This window comes from Epargyreus clarus, unplaced genomic scaffold (genome assembly GCF_041222505.1).
Source record: "Epargyreus clarus isolate Ecla_fem2 unplaced genomic scaffold, WU_Ecla_fem_2.2 ptg000003l, whole genome shotgun sequence".
Classification (NCBI taxonomy): Eukaryota; Metazoa; Arthropoda; class Insecta; order Lepidoptera; family Hesperiidae; genus Epargyreus; species Epargyreus clarus.
In genome coordinates this window covers 16,603,876-16,623,670 of record NW_027332211.1, presented here as the reverse complement: position 1 = coordinate 16,623,670, position 19,795 = coordinate 16,603,876, and the positions used below count along the sequence as shown (strand labels likewise).

The 19,795-nt window shown below is 37.9% G+C and overlaps 1 protein-coding gene and 3 non-coding genes across 5 annotated transcripts in view; 3 read left to right on the top strand and 1 right to left on the bottom strand.

Moving 5' to 3' along the window:
• NGR-A17 (neuropeptide receptor A17) overlaps window positions 1-18,498 on the top strand; it is an 83,969-nt gene extending 65,471 nt beyond the window's left edge. Inside the window, exons 1-5 of one of the 2 annotated variants that reach the window (XM_073091008.1) lie at window positions 11,316-11,339; window positions 13,588-13,712; window positions 15,949-16,124; window positions 16,794-16,935; window positions 17,345-18,498. In XM_073091008.1, the coding sequence (XP_072947109.1) occupies window positions 13,607-13,712; window positions 15,949-16,124; window positions 16,794-16,935; window positions 17,345-18,024 (1,104 nt within the window). In that variant the 5' untranslated portion in view covers window positions 11,316-11,339; window positions 13,588-13,606 and the 3' untranslated portion in view covers window positions 18,025-18,498. Of the gene's footprint in view, window positions 1-11,315; window positions 11,340-13,587; window positions 13,713-15,948; window positions 16,125-16,793; window positions 16,936-17,344 lie in introns of those variants that run through there. The other variant, XM_073091000.1, reaches the window with a different exon arrangement.
• On the top strand, window positions 640-711 carry TRNAH-GUG (transfer RNA histidin (anticodon GUG)). Its single transcript has one exon. It is a non-coding gene; the product is annotated as a tRNA-His (tRNA).
• On the bottom strand, window positions 4,028-4,099 carry TRNAH-GUG (transfer RNA histidin (anticodon GUG)). The gene has a single exon. It is a non-coding gene; the product is annotated as a tRNA-His (tRNA).
• TRNAH-GUG (transfer RNA histidin (anticodon GUG)) lies at window positions 8,460-8,531 on the top strand. Its single transcript has one exon. It is a non-coding gene; the product is annotated as a tRNA-His (tRNA).
• Window positions 18,499-19,795: the final 1,297 nt, after the last annotated feature.

Sequence of the window (19,795 nt, the reverse complement as noted above, 5' to 3'; positions counted from 1 at the left end):
AATTTGTTCATCTGAATTTGCATATCATTTGTAAGTACAAACGCCAACACAAGTTCGCTACTAGCAATGACTCTATTATAAGGTATGTAATCCATTATGTGATATGTTCAGAAAATGTAGAGACATTTCACGTACTTCGCCACTCAGTGACAATGAGAAAGAGTTGACAAGATGTTCACTTACCAAGCTAATTAAATTATATAGGTTGTTGTTGTACTAATGTTCGTATTTGTAGGTAGTAGAATTGTTATGGTTCGACCGCCACCCTTATTTCGATGGAAGAGTTTGCATACTGACTGCCTTATATATGAGCCAACCCTTCTGGTCCTTATAAGTAGCAATGCATCTGAGATCGGCTTCAGGTTGAGCCCCTGTACTATATGAATTTGGTTTCAGGTAACCTTGTGCAGCAGATAGTGGGACATAGAAAAGCAAAAAAAAATTAGGGTTGCAGCAAACAGTATCAAGTCAGTGTAAAATGAGAGAAAGTATAGTCTAGTTAATATAACCCAGTCAAGTACAAAATACAATCGTTTACTCAATAAATGTTACGGTTACAAGCCTTTCCATTTTAGGCGTTTTATTTTTAAAATCATAACGTAATCGTGAATTTAAGAGGCAAAGATATCCGCTCCGGTAGCCGTGATCGTCTAGTGGTTAGGACCCTACGTTGTGGCCGTAGTAACCCAGGTTCGAATCCTGGTCACGGCAGCGAAAGCTGTCTCGGCGGAGCTTCTTTTTTGTATTTAATAAAGTATTCACCCGCGGTACCGCTTGCGTTCACGCCTTTTAGAGGAAATAAATTTAAAGATGTTTTTGACCCTTTAGTTGAATCCTACATATATTTCAAAATTATACCTAATTGTGGTAAAGACGTTTCGACTTAATCAATATATGTTGACGCTATACCTACTTATTTTATAATAAAAAAAATATAAAATATATCACAAACAATAACTAGGTAATTTTTTTATTTTTTATATTTAACCTAACGATAAGGCAGACGGGCTACCTGATGGAAAGCAGTCACCGTCGCCTATGCAACACCAGAGGAGTCGCCAATGCATCGCCGGCTTTGAAGGAGAGTTCTTTTTACACCCCTCTTGAAGAGCCCCATGTCATAGTCCTGAGGGAATACCTCAGAAGGAAGTTCATTCCACATTTTGCACGTACGCGGTAAAAATGACCGTGCAAACCGAACCGTGGAGGACCGCGACGGGTCAAGCTGATGTGGATGGAACCTCATCCTTCGGCGAGTGGTGCGATGAAGGAAGGGTGATGTAGGCACCCGATCGAACAGTTCCTCAGAACACATACCATTGTAAAGCCGGTAGAACACACAGAGGGAACCTATGTCCCTCCGCAGGCTTAAGGGTTCTAACCGATCAGAGATCACTGGGTCATTGACGATTCGCACCGCGCGTTTCTGTACGGAGTCAAGTGGGTTAAGCTGATATTGTGGCGCCCCTGCCCAGAGTTGCGAGCAGTACTCCATTTGGGGCCTCACTTGTGCTTTATAAAGCAAAAGGAGTTGCCCCGCAGTGAAGTACTCCTTGGCTCTGTTCAGGACGCCCAGTTTCTTTGATGCCAGCTTGCCTTTAACTTCCAAATGACTCCGATACTGCACGTCACACGAGATGTCAACTCCCAGGATCTCTACACTTTTACCAATGGTGAGCTGGATCCTTTGGAACTTAGGCGCTATGACGAATGGGGGTTTTTTAGCGGTAAACGCACAGACTTGTGTCTTCATGGGTTTGAACTCAACAAGGTTAAGACGACCCCATTCCGAGACCCGCTCCAGAGAGTTCTCGATTTCAGACACAAGTCGGATTCTTTTTTCTTCCACGAGTGTCCGAGAGGTGTTCGCACGGCCTGCGTACACAGCATCTCCCGTGCTATCATCTGCATAGCAATGAATGCTACCGGTTTGTAGCAGCATATCATTGATATGCAGAATAAAAAGCGTGGGAGATAGTACAGACCCTTGGGGCACGCCAGCATTAATGGGCTTCGTGTCAGAGCAGCACCCGTCAACTACGACCTTAATATGCCGCTCAGACAGAAAGCTGGCTGTCCATGTGCATAACCTCTCGGGAAGACCGTAAGATGGTAACTTCGCGAGAAGGGCTCTATGCCAGACCCGGTCAAAGGCTTTAGCGATATCTAGGCTTACAGCCAATGCCTCCCCGTTGCTCTCAATAGCCTGTGCCCATCTGTGAGTGAGGTACACTAGAAGATCACCAGCTGACCGGCCCTTGCGAAAACCATATTGGTGATCGCTAATCAGCTGGTGGTCCTCAAGGTACCTAAGGAGCATCGAGCATCGTACCTAAGGTACATCGAGGGACAATAGAGCTCGCCTGACAGCCTTCTGCGTAAAGCGAATATCCGGCATAGAACTCTCACACCGCGTGATGGTAGGCGGTGTGGCCCCTCTGGCATCGAGAGTCGAGTTTGAGGTAAAGAGGGTACCAAGAAGATCGGCTTTCCCCTTTGCTGTATGGGTCAGAGAGTCATCTGGTTTCCGCAGGGGCGGTAGTGAGGACCGACAGAAATTACCCTCGACAGCTTTGGCCAGCGACCAAAAGGCTGGACTCCCGGAGGGGTAACCAAGTAGCCGCTCGGGGGTATTTGGGTCCCTGCTAGCGTGTGATGATGCCCAGGTTTGGAAGGCCTCCTACTTAAGGCTTAGCGCTGTAGCACATACAGTACAGTAATACATCTATGATCACAAACCACACTGAAAATATTTTATAACACTCAGACAGTGGGGACAGAAATTTTCAGAATGACAATATCTTTTATGAAAGCACTTTGGTGTCTAAATATTTTACTTCATATTTTCATACTTCTAGTATTTGTATTTGTAAATTAGGTCGGGAATATGACGAATGTTAGGGAATTAGAGCCCTAAACATTGTAGAATGAGAGCAAATAGGAGCTTAAACTTACAAGGGAAGGTTTGTCAAACAGATGTGGATGTTTGTTTTGTATGCGAGAACCAACATTATCATGAATCTCTTCGGCTTAAACTGCGGTGTGAACAAGTAGAGAATAAGTAGCTCTAGAATTAGGTATGTCAAAAAATCCGAAAATGTTATAAACTACATTAGTGAAGGAAAACAGTATTCGTCTCTATATTTTGTACGATTATGTATCTCTATACTCAATCTTATATATAAAATTCTCGTGTAACAATTTTAGTAACCGTATTCCTCCGAAACGGCTTTACCGATTTTCACCAAATTAGGTCTGAGAATCGGCTACTATCTATTTTTCATTCCCCTAAGTCATAAGGGTTGTTCACCCTTAACATTTTTTTATTTATATGGCAACACAACGTTTGCCGGGTCAGCAAGTATAATAATTCTATAAGTAGAATTATTGAAGGTGTATGAATTTTTTCTGTGACCTAAGCTCTTCTCGCTCTGAAAAAAACACATTTCTTAAAATAATACGCATCCATGACAGTTTTTAAAAATCTTATTTTTATTGAACATGGCTCTTATAAAACAAAAATATAGAAGACAAATATTTTTTCCATATTAATTTCTATAACATTTGGAAAAATACCGCCAACATAAGGAATATCTTCGTCTAGACAGACAATAATAGTTCTTCACAAGTTTTGTACTCTTATTCTACAGTTTCATAAAACTTTCTTAAACTCCTAAAGTTATAATAATCGACATAAACTGCGCTTGTGGTATATAAGAAAACTAAATGAAATATTTTAGTTATATAACTTGAAATATTTAAAACTTACTTTTAAAATATGAAGATATAAAAGATATGAGATTTTTTATCATCTTTACGGTTTGTATATATGTTTTCGTTAAATAAAATTTGAATTTATTTGGTATACAAAATAATTTTTTAGTGTAGTTTAGAATATAACTTTTTAGTGGAACCCTAAATGGAAATATCGTTATTTTAAAAAAAGAGCCACTGTTAGCAGTACCGCGAACGGAAGCTCAAATAGAAAAGATAAACAAAACAGTAGCTCCGCCGAGACAGCTTTCGCTGCCGTGACCAGGATTCGAACCTGGGTTACTACGGCCACAACGTAGGGTCCTAACCACTAGACGATCACGGCTACCGGAGCAGATATCTTTGCCTCTTAAATTCACGATTACGTTACGTATTTAAAAATAATGCGCCTAAAATTGTAATGCTTTTAACCGTAACATTTATTGAATAAACGATTGTATTTTGCACTTGACTGGATTATACTAACTGTACTATACTTTCTCTCGTTGTATTCTGTTATACCCTTTTATATCCGACTATATATTATAGTGCGCTTGATTACCTGGAACCAACTACATATAGTAGGTACATGGGTTTTACTTAAAGCCGATCACAGGTGTATGCTACTCATAAGGACCAAAATGGTCGCATATGTAAGGTAGCCGGAATCCACATCATTCTCTAAAATGCAAGATTTTATCCACGATGGTACATACCTCAACCGTCGTACCATACTACTTCTACCATCAAACACGCGTATGTATATAATTTAATTTGCTTCGTAAGTGAACATCTAACTCTTTGTCATTGTCACTGAGTGGCGTACGTGAAATGTCTCTACATTTTCTGAACATATCACATAATGGATTACGTACCTTATAATACTCATTGTTAGTAGCGAACACAAGTACGAGTACAAATGACATGCAAATGTAGATGATCAAATTTATCTTGTTATTACTACAAATTACTTTATTGTCGTGTTGTCGTTCTCAACCCATTACTGTCCCACCGCTGGGCACGGGTCTCCTCTTAGGAAGGTAACACACGTGCGACACGAAGCTGTTTTCTGTGTATTACGTCAAATATATATGTCGTCAAATGATTTTTTAATGGCATAAAAATAGTCATATTTGAAGGTAGTAGAACCCTTTTTGGTTCGACTCCGGCGGCACCACCGCCACACCTATTTCTACCTAATAACAGCAGTGTTAGGCGCTGCTGTGTTCCGGTTTGAAGGGTGTGGTTAGGGAGACAGACTTTTCCGAGGCGTTCCAGCTTAGTCCTCAGGGGTAGCGGGGCATCTGTATCATCATCATATATTATTATACTACAAAAATATTAGAATGAAAATTAAGTATTTAAGTATAATAATATAATCGTAGTAATTGAACTGTGATTTTCCGAGGTTCTGAAACTACGCACGTTGTGTGAAATCATTGCTCGGTGCGTGAAATAGGGCTGGGTACGGAAAACCTTTTTCGATTACCGCCGAAGCAATTCATTCGTAACAATTCTGGGGTGAGGCGCGTGGAACAGCGGCCACTATACCGGCCTGATAGAAAGTTCCGAATTCGAACCCCAACTATACATACGACGATTATTTTAACTTTTGTTCTGGTCTGGTTACTTATGCTCACCTATGTGTATATTCATTTGATTTAAAACACAACGAGACCTTAAAATATTTTTTTATTAAAAGTTGTTACTAGTTTACTTTAAGAAATTAAAGTAAGTAATACAAATGCTCCCGTATTGGGTTATATAAACAGTTGATATACTGCCTTTTATAATATCTTGTTACAAAGTAATCAAACTTTTTGTGTAAGTGGTAGAGACAGGGCTTTTGTATTCGAAGCGAGAGTCTACAAGAATATATTGAAGAACAGAAAAACTTGAAGCAACTTCGTGAATTATAAATGAAAAATAAAAATATTGTGTTTTCAGGTGGACCTATTTTGACTCATTACATATTGATTTATGAAGGAAACATCTATGTAGTTTGTATTAAGGAATTTTTGAGATACATATTCGTAGTGTTTAAAGATCACGTGTGTACTATAAATAATAAGATAAGATAGAAAAAGATAAAATACTTTTTATTGCACACTTACAGTTGAATTTAAACAATAAGCAATGTACATAACAGGCCTATATATAATACTGGCATATGAATATTTGCATTTCTCACCCCATCAAACATTCCACCTTAAGAGTCCACTTCTGGACCCAGGCATCCCGAATATCTCGCATATCTCGTGCTTATTGGTGACTGCAGTAAAAAAATACTTTATGCTCTTCATGGATCAGAAAGTAATGTTGCGGTATGGTTTTGGAAACATATAAATGATACATAAACTTAAATATGATTATTGTTATATAACGCACCATAACCATTTCCGTTTCAAAAAACGTACCTCCAATCCTTTTTCCGTCTCACGGCTTAAAGGTGCTTCACTTCATTAACCGTTAACGTGTAAGAAGCTTGATATTTGACTCCACAAAATATTGCGACCCGCACTGTCATTTCAAATTCATATCAAAATAATTACAAGCGAATATGTAGCCCTTAAGCAAATACGAGTGGTGTAATTAAGACGTAAATGTTCTTGAAAGGTACTCATGTCAGTTAAACAAAATGATCCTTTGAAATGAAATGTCTTTTAGTGGTATAGACCTCTGAACTTGCTCACAAAGATAAGATACATAAAGTAAACTTACTTATACTTATACAGTTATAATCTTGTGGTGCTGTTTGTGTGATTCAGATTCTGTTATATGCCAAAAAAGCTTTTATATTGATACTAGCTGACCCGGCAAACTTTGTGTTGCAATATAAATAAAAAAAATTTAAGAATGAACAGCCCTTATCACTTAGGGGTATGAAAAATAGATAGTAGCCGATTCTCAGACATACTGAATATGCATATAAAATTTGGTGAAAATCGGTAAAGCCGTTTCGGAGGAATACGGTAACTAACACTGTGATCCGAGAATTTTATATTTAAGATTATTTTTAATTTTGACAATTCCGATGGTATGTATGGTAAGTGGTCACTGTCTCCAAAAAGCCGATCAGATGCGCTGCTACTGAGGACTAAGACGGTCGCCTCACCTAAATCTTTTTTTTTTTTTTTATAATATAAGAGTAGCAGACGAGCATGCAGTCCACCTGATGGTAAGTGGCTACTGCCGCCCATGGACATCTGTAATCAACCCCAGATAGGATTAGATATTCCCACCTGAGGTCGGCCACAGATGCGCCGCTACCCCTGAGGACTAAGCTGGAACGCCTCGGAAAAGTCTGTCTCCCTTGCCACACCCTTCAAACCGGAACACAGCAGCGCTTAACACTGCTGTTATTAGGTAGAAATAGGTGTGGCGGTGGTGCCGCCGGAGTCGAACCACAAAGGGTTCTACCACCTTTCAAATCAACTGGCATTCACACTATTCCACCGAAAAACAGAACTGCTTTACGCCTTAAATGAGTGTATTGTTGAAACATACTTGCTCTAGCACCTTTGAATTTTATTATATTATATTTTTGTATATCTATATTCGCCTCTTGCTTCTCTATAATGTATGAGCGAAAAAATATATAAAGCCATTTTTCATTACAACATTTACTGAATAAAGTTGCACCAACGCTTCGCTTTATTTTCTCAATTTTCTATAAGCCTTGCCGACTACACGTCTAATCGACTTTATAAAAAACACGTAACCTTTAAAAAGGAAGCGACAAGGAAAGTCTGGGCGTAATCCGTGGTGTTAGCTCTGTAATAAGATTTCCGTCGTGTACGTCGTACGTTGAGTTAATTAACAATTATGACACTTTAGGTTCGTACACACTAAGCGTTGAACGGAAACTAGCAATAGATAGATAGAATATTCTTTATTGCGTACTTCAGTAGATCATAACAATAATACAATTGCAATAGCAATAGTAGAATTGTTTTTAATAATTTAATAATAATAATTAATAATTAATAGTCTGGTAGAAGGAAGTTCGTTCGATGATCAATCAAAATGGCTGTAATGGTAGCAATGTAGTACCAGTTTTTAGTTGAAGCTTTTAGATAAATATTTGTTTTAAGAGATGGTAATCTTTCGCCTTTTGGCAGTAACGCGATACTTATTTCGAACTTTTATCAGTAGTTATAAACCGTATATTGCAGAGACACACAGTCAACTTAATAATCAGGGTTTAGCATTGCATTTGCGACTGACATCATATAGAGCTACAAATCTATTTGATGTTAATTGCTAATGAATGACTATTTACCATAAAATGCATTTACTACTTACGTTTTGTCAAAAAAAATAAACTCTTTTGAAAATAAGTCGGCTGTAATTAGTGAAGAAACGTAACGCTATTTTTTCCAGTGCGAAACAGGCTTAATAATTACGAGACGGTTACTTAGCGCATAATCTGCTATGGCACTCGTAAGAGAAAGTGCTCCAGTTTGGATAAGTCGACTAAATTGCGAAGGCTTTATATTGTGCTATAATACATTTTCGTGCCGTTACTTTTTACATGGGCCGCTTAGTTTCATTGAGGTGCTGTCGTTTGTGTAATTTGACCAAATTTCGAAGTCACCATTTTTTTCTGATGAAAGCAAGCCTCTGTCACGCTTTTTATTTCACCAGAATTTTAACATTGTAGCACTGTACTCGTTATAAAGCTGCTATCAACAAGTGCTCCGATAGCCGTGATCGTCTAGTGGTTAGGACCCTACGTTGTGGCCGTAGTAACCCAGGTTCGAATCCTGGTCACGGCAGCGAAAGCTGTCTCGGCGGAGCTTCTTTTTTTAAATTTAAATATTCTATCTTGTTCAATAACGTTTATATCAAAAAATTATTTTATTTAATTATATTTTTGTTTAAGTATCATTTATTCAAACAATAATATTATCATTAAGTTTAGCGATGCGACATTAAAGAACCCACAAAAGAAAATTTAACACAAAACTTTTGTCAGCTTATTGAAATTCAAATTAAAAAGAAAATTGAAAACTTCAGAAAGAAAAAAGGAAAGGAAGAATTTTGAAACAGAATTATTTCCAAGTGCGTAGATAAATAAATTGAAAACACTACAGAAATAGCCCAACAATAAATTAACACAATAATTATGTAGAGTTAGTTCGTGAAAGTAATATAGAAGTTATAATAAAAATATAAGTTACCAAGATTAAAATTGTGGGAAGACTTATTCGGAGGGAAATTGCTTCGAAGCCGACAAGTATGTCCCGTTACGAGCCCGATATTAAGAAAAATGTACCGCATTTTCGAAGTAAAGTAAAAATTACGTTTAAAATTCTTTGTTCTGGGACGTTAATGGAATAAATTTTGTTTATAAGAAATTTAAGGAAGGAAATAATTTATTGTTTATAAAAATAAGTATATTTTTATGCTAGCTTGGAAATACAGAATACGGTACATCTACGCGGCGATTGATAATTATAATACTATAACAGCTGACTTACATATAAGGTGATCATTGTAGTTTTCAGAAATAGCAACGCAATTGTGATCGGCTTAGGTAAAACCCCTATATTGAGTTGCTTACAGGATCATGGGTGACAGTGTTTCCTCGCCATTACTGTAGAAGGCATAACTGATCAACCATATCTTCAATTTGGTCCGTAAAATGTGTCTGAAACACTACATGTCTAGAGTTCTTTATATTCTACAATGTATGTATGTGTATCAACAGGCACTTGATCAACATAATGACCTATAAACCTTCAAATTATCATGTTACACCCGTCCAACCGAACTAACAATCAAACAACGATACGACGTGATCTGAAACCTACCATATCACATAATACGAAACAAAACAATTTTCATCATGATAAGTTTTCATGCCACTTTCATTTTCATTGCTATAAAAACATTGTCTTCACAGTAGCAACTTGATTAACAGTGAGCGTAATGTCGACGTAAACGTGAGCACATTTTAAAGAGACGTAGATAACAAAGCGCCTTGCTAGATTCATGAATAAAACATTCGCTCAGTTTTCATTTTTCTAAACATCTGGCAACCTCAGCTACCATTCTATGCAGACCTCAATATCCTTGTCTAGACGAGCGTCGATTCAATCGTAATAATAGCATCCGATTTCTTTGTATTCTTTCCACAATCATGCCCTGACTGATGAAGAAGACGCTTAGAGAATAAAATGAAATAGTTGAAGAATGAATAAATGGAAACTGTTTCTCGGAGCTTATTTATAGTTTTACAGTGAAACTACTGCAAAACTATAAATGGAAAAAATAACTATTAATTATCTGTAATCATCTTTGTGTCATCATTTGTTTAATCGGTAAATAAAATACTGTCCCTAGTGAGAAAGACTGAATTTGAAACATTGCTGTATGTAATTAGGAGACAAATAGCGGAAAAATGTGATATTATAATATGGTAAAATTGGGATTTTGTTTTGTACTCACCACTCTTAATAAAAATATGAATACCTCTATTTTTTATTTGCGAATGTCTTTCGATGTTAATATAAATACGATGTAAACACTTTCTGCAGTACACTCGCAGCCCCACACTGCATTAATATAATTGAGTTAGTTGTTCTATAACTGATAGAATTATAATAGGTACAAAACAAAATAGTTTCAGAATGTTGCGAATATTTCCAACGCATGCTCAACCATAATAATAAATTAAATTACAATAAACTATATAAATAATTTATCAACACATATTGCACTTAAAATAAATTACTGAATTCAGGCTTAACATTCCATTAAATTAATTGCAGCATAAATTAAAATTAAATTCCACTCTAAAATGCTTTTAAATTTCGAATCCTGTGGCGCGATTCGAAGTCAATGTTCTAGATTTATATTCAGATTTTCTCTGGCGGCAACTAATGGCGGGTAATACATTGTGTTCAGCCAGCATTAGTCGCGTGCACGTTCAGGATTGATGTAGTCTGCACAAAGTTGGGACAAATGTGCCAGCTTTAAAGTAACAACGTTATTTGTCAGTCTGTCACTAAATTTCCTAGCAAAAATCTATATATTTTTTAGTTTCCTTAAATCAATTTATTTATTTACTAAATATAATACCAAAGGCTGGCTGAAATCCTATACGTTGCGAAACGTCTTAATTTTTTTTATATTACCTGTATTGGTATCCCGCTCTTTTTTATCTTTACAGCAAGTGGGTAAAGATAATACGATACGCTGTATCGCGGTCAAACAACAGCTGCAAAATGGAGCCTATCTCCCTCTCACAAACTTCAATTAATAATGAATCAAGCAATTTTTCTATATCTGTTTTTCGCAACTTTTTTAACGATTGTTCTCAGTTGCTCTCGAGTTTTTTCGCCGCAGTACAATAGCTTTTTGTTTTGTGAAAAACGTACATCAATCGGACGAGATTGCTTGTTTAAGGTTAACATGAGAATAAAGGGAATGAACCAAGTACAATGATTGATTTAACTGCGAAGTTTACTTAGTATAATAAAAAGTATATAAAGCTGTGTGTATATTGGCTGTGACTCAATATTATTCTTATCCATTATACAGTAAAAACATTTTATGTAAACATGTCTTTGAAACTCTAGGTAAGTAATATCATAGATAAGTAACTAATCTATGTTGAAACTGTAGTACTTATTAATTGCTGCAGTACCGAACAGCTGTGTTTCTTAATTAATCAATTATAATACTATTGCAACCCTTGTCTGCAATTGATGGGTCCATCTGGATTTTTAAAAATTCAATGAACTTGCCATTTCATCGATACGAGCACATAGATTAGTAAAGATACTTCGCCGCCTTAAAATTGAATGAAGCCAAAAACGGCTTATTTTAGTAAGTTCATTTTTTGAATTCTTGACAAATAAAAACATTTTTAGAGAAAATTTACGAATAAATAACTAATACTGCGTAATTTACATAATAAATAAATAATTTTTAATAATAATTTCAATTATTTTAGGGACATTTTAGCACGGAGACGTAGCAAAACTTTTTTACGCAACTATTTCAATTCTCAAAACTGGGTACATTTTCTTGTTAGGAGTGAGTAATCTTTACTAATCTATGTACGAGCATGAAAACAAGGGTATCTTTAAATATTCTAAGTGTATTTTTATTTACGTTTGTAAGCGTCCATATTTGTACTCAGAAGTGCTAACGCATCCGTGATCACTTTTAGATACATTATATATGAAATTGTGGTAAATATTCATGAGCGGCGGTGATCACTTACCATCTGGTGTACTGTAAGCTCGTTTGCTAAGTCTTATAAAAAACTGCAGGACATTCTTATATTGTGTTACTATTAAATTAGAATATATATACTTTATTATGATCACGTATTTGATTGCTCTGTGTGACTGTTTAAAACTGAATACAACTGCTACCAAAAACAAAATGCTAAGCGCTACTAAGAGATTTTCCACAACTCTTGTAATTTCCAACGACTTGCTAGAATATTACTTTAATCATTTGTTTTTCTAGTTGAATTTCTCTATTTTAAGCATGATTCCGTCGACGTAAATGTGAGAATAAAAGCATCTTTCTAAGTTCATGAATAAAATAATCACTTAAGTTTTCATTTTTCTACCCATCTGGCAACTCCGTCTCGCATCTATGCAGACCTCAATATCCTTGTCTAGACGAGCAGCGATTCAATTGTAATAATAGCATCGGGGTTCTTTTATATTGTCTTCACTATCACGTCATTACTAATGAAGATCTCGCTTATTGCAATGATGAATGGTGATCGCATATTAAAAATAAAAAAAATAATGAAAGAATGAATGAATGAAAGTTTATATAATTTGGTCGAATTAGAATTAAAAAATATTATCTAAATGACTGATATGTCGATATTTACTTAGATATTGTTTTTTTTTTAGCAAACAATAATAATATTATTAAGTTACACAAAAAACAGTCCCACCCTTACATGGCAAAAACAAAAAATCTCAAGAGTCATCTCTCAATTATGTTATTGTATCTGGCTACTTAGTATTTCTTGTCGCGTGATCTGCACCCTTACCATGAGTTTTCAAAACATCCCACAATTTTACGTTACGTTTACTCAATCTATTATTCTGTTCCGTCTGCTTAGTAGACTGAGTAAACGTAACAATAAGTAAGAGCTCTACAAGTCTTTTTGTCTGTTCGCAAAAAAGAGAGACAAAACATATAGCGCCATTTTGTCAATTTAGGCATTTAATGTTACGTTACTAACACTATAGTTCTGATACAATCCGCTAGGGGCGCTGGGGCACAACGCACGTTTTTGTAATTATATTCTATACACAACTTGACAAGTTTTTGTAAATGTATATGTCGGAGAAGGATGGCTCTCATCGACATCATTGATAGAATCTATGGGTTTTGTGGGCGTTGTCATAGGGTAGATGCAGGCATAAATACAGTAATCACAGTATTTATTGTTCTTACGTTTATAACTTCGGATTTACAAAATAACTATACTATACTACTACTATTACTTTACAAACAAAGGATTTGAGCAGCAGGTTTAAGGTAGTGACTACACGCTCCAAAGCACAACGAAATAATGATCCACCTCGATCACTCACATCAGTTCTTATCCATGTTTCCCCACCGCGCCGCCACATACCTCGACTCCACTAGAGACCTCTTAAAGTCTCTGCTCTGATTCTAATACAAAAGCTATACAATACTGTTAATTATAATTTAAAGCAATTAACCCTTCGATTGATCAAGTACCAATAACATTACTAAAATACTAAAGTAACAGTATAGCTAAAGCTATATTAAATAACTCTGACTCTTCCTCCGACATATATGTAATATTGTTTGTTGTTCCAGTGTGGAGTAATGCGGTGCGATGTACGGCAACGTTAGCGATGCGGGCGCGGGCGAGCCGCGGCTGCAGGCGCACCTCGCCGTGCTGCTCGCGCTCTACGTACTCGTCTCCGTCATAGGGATCATTGGTAACTTTCGTAATCTTGTTTCATCCCAATAGATGAACACTGTTTCTAGATAAAACGTAGATAATCTCTGAAATATGTTATCTTGTTATTATAAAGTAGGAATATTTTTATGTTTTGGGTTGTAATGTAAAGTTTGAATTCATTTTTATGAAGTAGCAAAAAAGCAAGTACTCCATGTAACGGTCACAATACAGTAAAAAATAGGATTGAGGTAACCGAGGGACCGTGTCTCAGGGAGGGACGACCACAAACACGCTGCTGTCCTTAACTAGGTTACGAGTATGCCTTGTGTTAGTTTTACCACACTTCAAAGCAATATACACTTACCTTTTTCCAGAAATAAGATAGAAATACTCGTAGGTGGACAGTCTTACAGTCAGTTTTACAGAAATAATATAGAGATAGGTGTTGTCCTCAAATTTTAAATGTTCCACCATTTTGAAGGTGGTACAACCCTTTGTGGTTCGACTCCGGCGGCACCACCGCCACACCTATTTCTACCTAATAACGGCAGTGTTAAGCACTGCTGTGTTCCGGTTTGAAGGGTGTGGTAAGGGAGACAGACTTTTCCGAGGCGTTCCAGCTTAGTCCTCAGGGGTAGCGGCGCATCTGTGGCCGACATCAGGTAGGAATATCTAATCCTATCTGGGGTTGATTACAGATGTCCATGGGCGGCAGAAGCCACTTACCATCAGGTGGACTGCATGCTCGTCTGCTACTCTTATATTATAAAAAAAAAAAAAAAAAATTCTTTCATTTAATAATTTAATTTAAATTTAAGATCCATTTACTTATTAATTTTCATTGTTCTCTTCGTGAAACCAAAACCGACCTTGGTAACTTCCGTATATACTTGTTTCCTAACGATTTGTATGTCACGCAGTCTCGTTACAAACTTTCCTTTTAACTACCGGTTGTTTATCTCGGGTCGGAGTTTCGGCACACATTAACCTACATTTTAGATATGTGACATCGCCGTACTATCTTAGAACCTCAGATTTTGGGTCCCCGAAACCAATGTGTCGTTACGGCAGAAAACATAAAGTTTGTAATAGAATAGTCTGTTGGGATCTGTTTTCGAGATTACATGTGGATTTTCTTCTCGTCTACATGTTTTGCCGTTTTTATTTTTGAAGAGTATGTTAATTCAAAGATACTAACATGAACGAGTTCTTGCGTTTCGATAGAAGTGTGTGAAATACATTGTAGTAGGTTTGCGAGAGTAATTACGTGACTTACGTAAGTCACCAATCTTAGTCCTCACTAAACGCATCTTTGATGAGCATCCGGTCGAAGGTCGGCCGGTAGAATCACGGTCCAGGCATGCAGGTAGAATCTTTTTATGGAGTTGACAATGACATTCGCCTTCAGGTGGACTGCATGATCATTTGCTACTTTATTGTTATTACCAGACGGAGGGTAACGTGTTTCGAGAATATTTACGTCTTATTCTTAAATATTTTGCGAATAAATATTTTTAAATTGTGCGAATGTCACAAGTTATATTTTTAAACAGTCAGGGTTTTGTTAACGCGCTTTTATTGGCTTGGTAACTATTTGGGATGCATGATATAAAGGATAGTAATTTATTAATATCGATATCTCAAAAAAGCACTCTTCGCTTTTTTTTAATAAAAATATGTTTCGTTACACAAATCTTAATTCAAAAAGGAAATTCATTTTTCTTGATACTTGGATAATTTTATAATTAGTATTACAGTTATAATTTGCATACCTCTAAGAGGTGGAATACAGAGTACAATTTTGTTATAACAGCTGTATTTACCTAATAAATAAAGCAAAATAAATTATTTGGTATGATTCGATTTGATTTTCCATCTCTACTTGGGTCTTCAATAAAAGCGTGTGTTTTACTATTAGTAACTTTTATAAATCTTTAACAGAACCAGTAAATTAGTAAAGATTACTCACTCCTAACAAGAAAATGTAACCAGTTTTGACAAATTGAAATAGTTGCGAAAAAAACTTTTGCCACGTCTCCGTGCTAAAATGTCCCTAAAATATTTGAAATAATTATTTATTTATTATGTAAATTACGCAGTATTAGCTATTTATACGTAAATTTTCTCAAAAAATGTTTTTATTTGTCAAGAATTTAAAAAAAGAACTTACAGACAAGCCGTTTGTGGCTTCATTCAATTTCAAGGCGGCGAAGTATCTTCATTAATCTTTGAGCAGAACATAAAATGAAGTTGACCCCTAAGTCGGTACACAGGTAATGTGAGCCTAATGGCGGCGCTGGCGTCGGGCGGCGCGGCGCGGTTGCGCACGCCGCAGCTGCTGAGCGCGTGCGCCGCGGACCTGCTCGTGTGCGCCGCCAGCGCGCCGCTCGCCGCTACCCGAGCCGCGAGGATACACCACTTGCCGTGCCACGTCACGCATTATATTGAGGTATATGCTTCACACTTTCCCCCTTTTAACTTTATACGTGTTTTTTATATGTATAGATATATACCTATCGGAAAGGCAGACGGGGTTTTCGCTGGAAAGAAGTCACCATCGCCTATGGATATTTACTACACCAGAGGAGTCGCCAGAGCATCGTCGTCTTTGAAGCAGAGCCCTTTTTGCACCCTTATTGAAGAGCTTCAGTCAGTGCTCACGGAATACCTCAGATGGATGTCTTTATTTCTCATAATGCCTATATATTGGATGTCATAGTGTCATTACTGTACTACTGCTGGGCACGGGTATCCTCTCAGAATGAGAAGTATTAGGCCATAGTCCACCGCCCTAGCCAAGTGCGAATTGGTAGACTTCCCATACCTTTGAAAACGTTTTTTTTTCAAGATTTATCAGGTATGCAGGTTTCCTCACGGTATTTTCCTTAACCGTTTAAGCAAGTGATAATTAATTTCTAATACGCACATAACTCAGTACCATAGACCTATATTTTTAGATATACGCCTGTGCTTATTGCCATAGTGGGTCCGAACTTGAACCACAAAGACCACCTGCAAATTCTTTGACCTATATAATAGTTCTAGCCCGCTGACAAGAAGCGGCTGATTAAACGTTCAGTTCGAACGCGCACTTATTGCATGACTTGTCCGTGATCAGTCGTTCCCGGTGGCGGCGAGCACGCTGTCGCTGGTGGCGATGGCGGCGGACCGCTGCGGCGCGGTGCGGCGCGGCCGCGGCTCGCTGTGCGCGCGGCCCTTCCTCGCCGTCGCGCTCGTCTGGATCGCCGCTATACTGCTCGGTGAGGAACATGCCTTAGATATATAATTTAGATGAGAGGCAGACAGATACGTAGATAGCGCTATAGCTATAACGGTGCCTCTAATAGTAAAGCAATATTTGTACGGAGTAAAGTCTTAAGCCAGAACACTTATACAAAGCAAAGACTAAAATAACAGAATGCAAGATATATTTTATTGCAAAGGCAGCAATTTTATTAGAGAGTCTTATTAGGAAAACAAATCAATAATTAATAAGTAGAAGCGAAACCTAGTACCTATATATATTTTAATGCTATGTATGTAAGTTATCCAAAAGTTAGTAGCTTTTATTAAAATAATTCCGCATATGAGACAATTAAAAAATGTATTAGAGATAATGATATAAGCGTCTATATATAAAAAATTATAATCACGTTATTCCCCACGCAGGAACGATAACAGTGATAGCAACGTGTGCATCGTGTCCGCCTTTAGCAGCCGCACACGCCGTCGTCACGTACTACATCCCAGCCCTCGCCGTGGCGCGGTGTCACTGGGCGGTGCGCGTTAAGCTCACGGCGCTGTCGCTAACGGCCAGAGCGGCACACGGCGAGCTACCTCTCCCGGTGCCGCTGATCCGGCGCCCCACACACGTCATAATCGTCGCCGGCGTCGGGCCCCGAGAGCGGCGGGACGCTGTCGATGTTGGCGACGTACGGTCTAAAAAGCTGCAGCCGAGTTTACTGGGCCCGCAGCCGCAGACGTCAACGCTACGCTCGCGGCGTCGTCTCGGCAACGTACTCATCGGGATCGCGGCGATATTCGCGCTGTGCTGGTGTCCGCACGCGGGCATCGTGATCTGCGGCGCGTTCGGGCTGCACGCGCCGGCGGCGGTGGCGCAGTTCGCGCTGCTGCTGGGACACGCGCACTCGGCGCTGAACGCGGCGGCGTACTGGGCGCTGAACCGGCACGCGCTGACGGCGGCGTGCGCGGCGTGGCGCATCCCGCAGCTGCGCGTGCGCGAGGAGCGCCCGTCCTCGACTAACGAGGCGGCGCTCGGCGCCTTCCACCCGCGCCTCGCGCGCCCCGCGCCCTCCCCGCGCCCGCCCCCCTCCAGCTTTCTATATTGATGTCCGTCTATCTTCTAATGTAACATTTATGCAGTTAGATACTAGCGAACAATCTGAGTAGCTTGCCGAATGGTGCCGAGTTTGTAGACGACGCACACAAATACAGACATACAGACATTAGCGCTACAAAACTTGTGTGTAATGGACGAACAATGAAGCTAGCACCGAATACCCACGAGTAGGTTATTTACAACCGACTAACAACGAACAAGCGCGATTATATGTATGTAGAGTCGGTTATGAGTCAGTATTCGAATGTGGTTTTACATATTCATCATTATTCGGCAAATAATTCGGCGATTGTTCGCGAGTATGTTTGTGCATAAGCTCTGTCGATCTGTGATTCCTGTCTCTCAGTGCCTCGTATAGTCTAAGCGCGCTTGCGGGAGCGCTTTCGTTTCGTCGTTATAAACGTGATTGTTTGAGATTTTATGGAGATTAATATCCGTGAAGCAATAAAGTGTATGAAACACTTGTGATCGTTTTATTATCAGCCTTTATTTCGATATAAAAGTTAAGCACAATTCGAAATTTGGCAAACAATCGAATTTAAAACTTTCATAAGCGAAAATTTATTAATACTGATTTACCATTAATGAGCATTAGACTTATATATATGATCAAATTATTATAATTTGATATAAATTTCTTCTTCCATAATAATGTGAAACTAGCAACTTAATAATTTCACTGTAAAATGTACAGTCAGAAGAAAAGCAATATCGGAGATAAACGATGTATTCACTTAATAATTACCATTTTGCAATAATGTTTAAAGAATTTCTAAGACTCCTCATTGTAGAAATTTTATACATCGAAAAATATAAATGTAGATATTAAACTTTAAGAAAACTATAATAGGGTATTATCCTAACTAAACAAACGAGACTTAAATAAGATAATATTTTAACAGCTTGATTTTTTCGATCGATTTTTTCGGTAGATCGCAGTACATCTGAGAAATAATAGAAGGGTGTCGATTAGAATTCTGTCTCTTACCATCCCTTACACCAAAATACACTATCGCCTTATACTGTTGCGATAAGACAGAAATGAATTACTGAATTAAAATCAACGTTCTACGGAAACAACCCCAAACAAGAATAGATGCCCACTTGAGGTTGGCAACAAATACGCCTCTTAACAACCAAGTCATGACAAAATCACCTCATCTTCCAACATTTTGAATTCGACAACCTATTCTTCGATAAAGGTAAAAATAACCTGGAATGCCTCGAAAAAGTATGCCACCCTTACAACCCTTACACCCTTCAAACCAGAACATGGCAGCGCTTACCACTGCTGTTATTATAGGCGTAGTAGTAATGTATAAAAGGTGTGGCATTGTCGCCGAAGTCGAATCACAGAGGATTCTACCACCTTTGCCTTGCGGTGGACTTTAGAATTAGAATAGTTTGTGACAAGATCTACACATAACTACAAACAAAACTCCTATTCATGTAAAATTCATGTTTCCCCAGAGAATAACTTTAAACCTCATCTTAGTAATTCAGATCGGAAACTCCATACCGTCCCGCAACTTGACGAAGGTAGTGATGTTACTTCGCGACATTAGACATCTTATCTCTCATTTTCATCTTCGTTTACTATTGAAATCATTGTACTTCTAACTTTAGAAACTTTAGAATAACCTTTATCAATTTAATAAAATTAATAATTATAACAGACTTATAAACAACCAAGTCTGACAAAATCATCCATCTAACTTTGATCAGCACCCAACGTTTTGGATTCGACCGCCTATTCGATA